Source organism: Fonticula alba (genome assembly GCF_000388065.1).
Source record: "Fonticula alba strain ATCC 38817 unplaced genomic scaffold supercont2.1, whole genome shotgun sequence".
Classification (NCBI taxonomy): domain Eukaryota; order Rotosphaerida; family Fonticulaceae; genus Fonticula; species Fonticula alba.
In genome coordinates this window covers 766,076-770,898 of record NW_009242971.1, presented here as the reverse complement: position 1 = coordinate 770,898, position 4,823 = coordinate 766,076, and the positions used below count along the sequence as shown (strand labels likewise).

Sequence of the window (4,823 nt, the reverse complement as noted above, 5' to 3'; positions counted from 1 at the left end):
CCCCCCTTCCTCCCCTCCCCAGCCCCGGCATCATGAACCACTTCCGTATAGGCTCGAAGGAGGCCTTCTCCGGGCACGAGAAGCGCTTCTTCCGCGACACGAAGCCGGTCCCCGCCAACGAGGGCCTGGGGCTTCGGCTGGCGGCCAAAAAGGCAACGCGCCATCGTGACTCGGCCAGGCGCGCCGGTGGGCAGACGTCGCCGCGAGACCCCAAGATCGTGGCCGCGGCCGCCGCTGTCAGTGCCACCACCGAGCCGCAAGGCACCTCGGGGCAATCTCCCACCGCGGGCAACCTCGACGCATCCCCCACCGGAGCACCCTCGAGAGAGGCCCCGGCGCCGTCCGCGTCCGCGTCTCTGCCGACCGAGCCAGTCTCACACGCCCGGGCCGATGTTCCGGGAGAGATGCCCGCCTCGACGCCCCCTCTGACGACCCCCTTCCAGGGCCTGTCGGCCTCCTTCGATCCGAGCGTGGCCCCGAGTCGCCTTCGGTCATTCGGTGCGTGGGGTGTGCATTGCCCGCATGAGGGTTTTTTTTTTTTTTCTTTTTTTCCCCCCCGTCTCCTCCACTGCCCAGCTGGGCGCCTCATGCCTGCGGCCCGCGCGGTCTCGATGTTCCCCTTGCCTGACCCCCTGCCCGCGCAGTTGACCTCGGAGGCAAGCATGTGGAGACCGGCGGCCAGATCCACTTCTCGGATGGCCCGCACCCGCGCGTTGCCCACCCGTGTGTCCTTTCCTCGTGCTACATCGACGACCTGCAGGAATGCCTGGCGCTGAGCTCGCCACTCCCGGCAAGCATGGTCTCCGGGTCGACTCCCTTTGCCTTTGACATCCTCTCGCCCGGGTCATACATCCTGTCCAAGGATGCGGCGCTCCTCTGTACGGGCTTCACCTCGGCGCCTGGTCTGACGCCCGGTTCGGGGGAACTAACCACAGATCATATGCATCCCCCCCGCCCCCGCTGCCCCTGGGCCCCGACAGCCGAGGTACTCACCGCCGCATTGGCTGGCGTGATGACAAACGAGTCGCTGGACTTCAGCGCATCACCAGCCCCCCTGTCAGCCGAGGAGGAGAGCATGGCCGAGTCGGACTCCGAGCTGCACACCCTGAGCCTGTGTCCAGCCTCGCCAGTTCCCCCGGTGGCCGGTGCCCCGGGCCCGAAGGCGGCCCCAAGCTCGCGGCCTCTCTTGCCGCCGGTGCTGGATGTGTCGGCCACACCTTCGCCCGAGCCGGTGGCAGACTCCTCTTCGGTCACGCCCCGGCCGGCTGCCCGGCCCGACCACTCGCCGGTGATCACTGACAGTACCACGCGCAGCATGGCCAACACCCAGGCCTCCGCCTCGCCGGCTCTCTTCGACCAAAGGGCCCCCCTGGGATCGGCAACCACCGCCGGCGAAGCTCCCTCCACTCCCAAGACTCCCTCTGCCCGGCCATCGTCCTCGGCTGGAACTCCCGCTGTGGCATCTTCGCCCTCCATCGCATCCAGGGCCTCGTCCACGGCTCGACGCACGCGCACCCGCTCTCGCAAGCATCCAGCCGAGGCGGCCGCCGTGTCGCCTCCCCAGCAGGCAGATATCTTGCGTGGACTCCTTGCGCCATCCAGGACAAAGACTGCCGGTACTCCTGTTGCCGGCGCCGGGGCCAGCACCGCCGCCCCCGCCAGCACCGCCGCCACGACTGCTCCTCCGACGATGGCCACCGTTCAGCCCCAACCAGTCCCTGCGATGCTCCCCCAACAACAGCAACAGCAGCAGCAGCAGCAGCCATCGATCGTTGAGACCCCCTTCCAGCGGATGGCTCCCTTCCTCCAGCGCCCGGCCGACGATCACCATCTCCGCCGGGTGGTCGGCGGCGATGTCCTCCTGCCGCACTCGACACCGCGCCTGAATGCCCCCGGCATGGGGTACGGAGGGGGCTCGATGACGCCCGGCTTCCAGCCCCTGCCCTCCCTTGCTCAGCAGCAACTCAACTCCTCGCCGCAGCTGTCGGCGCCGCTGGCGATCCCCCCGCAGCACCAGCATTCCCTCGGCGGCGGGACCTTGGCCGGGACTCCGCAGCTGTTTTACCTTTCCAACGGGCAAATGGTGCCGGTCGCCTCGTCCGCGCTGGGTGGCATGGCTCTCCCCTCCTTGCAGCAGCAGCAGCAGCAGCAACAGCAGCAACTGCTGCAGATGCAGCTTCAGATGCCCCTTCAGCAGCCTCGGTTCGTGCCGGAGCTGCAGCAGCCCCAGTTCCAGCAGTTCCCCCAGCTGCAGCACCCTCTGCAGCCCATGCACCCGATGCAGCAGCAGCAGCAGCCCATGCAATATCAGCAGCCCATGCAGCTGCCAATCATGGGGAGTGTCTTCGAGCCGGCGCCACCCCCACCCCCACCTCCTCCTCCGACAGCCGACATGGACTCCTGCAAGCGCATCATCCTATCCCTGATGAAGAATTACGGCGCGGACTTGGTTCTGCGCGGCCTGGCCAGCGTCTGCTGGGTCACTTCGAATGTCGGCAGCTCGGCCGAGCAGCCATCCCAGCCGCTGCGCTGGAACCAGATGTTCATCGACCATCACCTGCCCACGTTGGGGACCCCGTCGAGCGATGAGCTCCGGGACTACTTGCAGCGGTGGGGCGCCCTGGCCGTGGTGCTGGAGCAGTTGCTGATCCTGGCCCCGAGCCCGCGCCGAGTGGGGGAAGGCGCCCAGCACCCGAGCGATCAGTCCTTTGTTCGGGTGGCCGTGGACAAGATGTTTGCCTTCACCCTGTTGAGTTCCCTCGAGGCGGAAATCCTCCCCAGCCGGCAGCCCCCAGGGCCGGGGCCGGCCGACTGCTCCACCCCCCGCTCCGGTGCCTCGAGTAGCTCCTGAGAAGTGCCCGGCCGCATTTCCTCCCCTCCCTCTGCCCCTTCCCGATTGCCGGCGCGCCGCCACCCCCCCCGGAAGTGAAGATGGGCGCGAGGGGGGAGGAGGCAGGCAAGAAGAAAGAAAAAAATAGAAACACACTGTACACTCTGTTTCGGCGCATGCATGTGTCTTTTCACATGCCCTGCCCCGCCCTCGCCGATGGGATTGGCAGGGGGAGGAGGGGGGAAAAGCGAGGCAGGTCTGACGTTGCGGCTGGGACAGCGCAAAGGGAAGAGGGGGAAGGAGGTGGCAAGGACAAGGAGCGCAACGGCGGCCAGGACAGGCAGGCAGCAGGCGGACGGCAAGGGCGGCAAGAGGGGGAGGCAGCAAAAGCGAGGGGGATTGCTTCAGGCATTGCCCTCGCACAGGTCGCTCCAGTCGGACTCGTCCTGCACCGGGACATTGACCACCAGGGTGTCCTCCGGGCTCGGGGACAGGGGGGAGCTGATGGAAGCCGAGAGGGCCTGGCTGATGGCCGAGGAGACGACCTGGTCGGCGAGGTCCTGCACCGCCGCCGGGAAGGGCTCCCCGCCGGCCTCGCGCGCGGCGAGATACCCAGCCCACAGGGCGCGCGCCGGGTCCTGAGAGTCCAGCAGATCGACCGCCTCGCGGACCGCCTCCAGTAGCGAGTCCTCGGCCGGGTCGAACACGGTGTCGGCCTCGCGCTCCAGGGTGGCCTGGATGCGCGAGAAGATGGACAGGCGCTGGGGCAGGTCATACTCCATGCCCAGCCCCGGGACCGAGCCGCCGATCAGGAGACGGGCACAATCGTCATGCCGGCACAGGAGGGCCCCATGCAGCGGGGTCCACCCATCCTGCAGCGACCGGATGGTGGGATCGGCATCGGTGCGCGCGAGCAAGAAAAAGATCACCCGGGAGATTCCCCGGTCTGCGGCCCAGTGGAGGGCCGTCAGGCCCGACGCATCGACCGTGTCCACTTCCTGCGGCGGGTGCTCCGAGGAGACCGGCTTGGGGGGGGCCTCTGCCGGGGCGGGGAACCCGCGCACCGTGGCCGCCAGGACGTGCTGCACCTGAAGCGGATCCTCCAAGTGGCTGTAGTGCGTCAGCCGCAGGGTGTTGTGCAGGGGGAGTTCATCGGGAAGCCTGTGCGCATCGGGGGGGGGGGGGGGGGGGATCCGAGCCGAAGGGGAGTTAGAAGCCCGAGGGAAAGGGCGGGCATCCGTAGGACACCAGCGAGGGAGGAGGGGAGGATGTCCTCACCAAAAGACACCAGCAGTGCGTGTGCGCTTGTGCGCTTGTGCGCTTGTGCGCTTGTGTGTGTGTGTGTGTGTCTGCGTCTGCGAGTACGCACGAGAGATCGGTCACCGGCCGGCTCACGCAGTTGCTCATAGCAAAGTCCTCGGTCGGGATGTCGGCATCGGCACCCGCCGGAGCGGTGGCATCCTCGGCAACTGGCAGTTGGGCGATCCCCGGCGGGGTATATGCCCGGAGGCGCTCGTCCGACGGCGAGTCCATCAGCAACTCCGGGTCACTCTCATCACCAGGGGCGTGGGCGGGGACACCCCCAGTCCCGGGGATGGCCTCCAGGCCGAAATAGTCCTTCACCATGAGGATGTAGGCCATGGCGGCGTCGGCCCGAGTCGGGAAGTTCTCCCGGGCCACAGAGCGCGCATGACTATGCGGCGCATTCGGGCGAAGGTTAGTGATGGCCGGGAGAGTGGCCCCGCAAGGGGGCCGGGGATCGGCAATGGGCCGGGCGCAAACGCACTGCTTGAGCTTGGCCTCGCCCCAGCCGGAGGGAGCGTTGGCCGCGTCGCGCCTGGCGTCCTCATCACGGGTGGCCAGCGCCGCACGGTAGGTCGAGTAGAGGCTGAGCTTTTGCTTGTTCGAAAGGCTAGCGGCCTTGGAGGAGCTGGACACGAAGAATGTGGCCAACTCAAACTCACGCTCTGTCGGAGGTGGGCGGGTGGGTGGG

The 4,823-nt window shown here is 67.8% G+C and overlaps 2 protein-coding genes across 2 annotated transcripts in view; one reads left to right on the top strand and one right to left on the bottom strand.

Annotated features, from left to right (window-relative positions):
- Nucleotides 1-12: 12 nt before the first annotated feature.
- H696_00162 (hypothetical protein) lies at nt 13-2,988 on the top strand. The gene is made up of 3 exons (XM_009493997.1): nt 13-498; nt 645-878; nt 981-2,988. Exons 1-3 carry the CDS (start codon nt 33-35, stop codon nt 2,849-2,851), a joined length of 2,571 nt encoding a protein of 856 aa, XP_009492272.1. The 5' UTR covers nt 13-32; the 3' UTR covers nt 2,852-2,988.
- Nucleotides 2,976-4,823, bottom strand: part of H696_00161 (hypothetical protein) — a 2,410-nt gene continuing 562 nt past the window's right edge. Inside the window, exons 2-4 of the mRNA XM_009493996.1 lie at nt 4,617-4,797; nt 4,200-4,523; nt 2,976-3,991 (exon numbers count right to left, since the gene is read on the bottom strand). Of these exons, the coding sequence (XP_009492271.1) occupies nt 3,235-3,991; nt 4,200-4,523; nt 4,617-4,797 (1,262 nt within the window). The 3' untranslated portion in view covers nt 2,976-3,234. The remainder of the gene's footprint in view (nt 3,992-4,199; nt 4,524-4,616; nt 4,798-4,823) is intronic.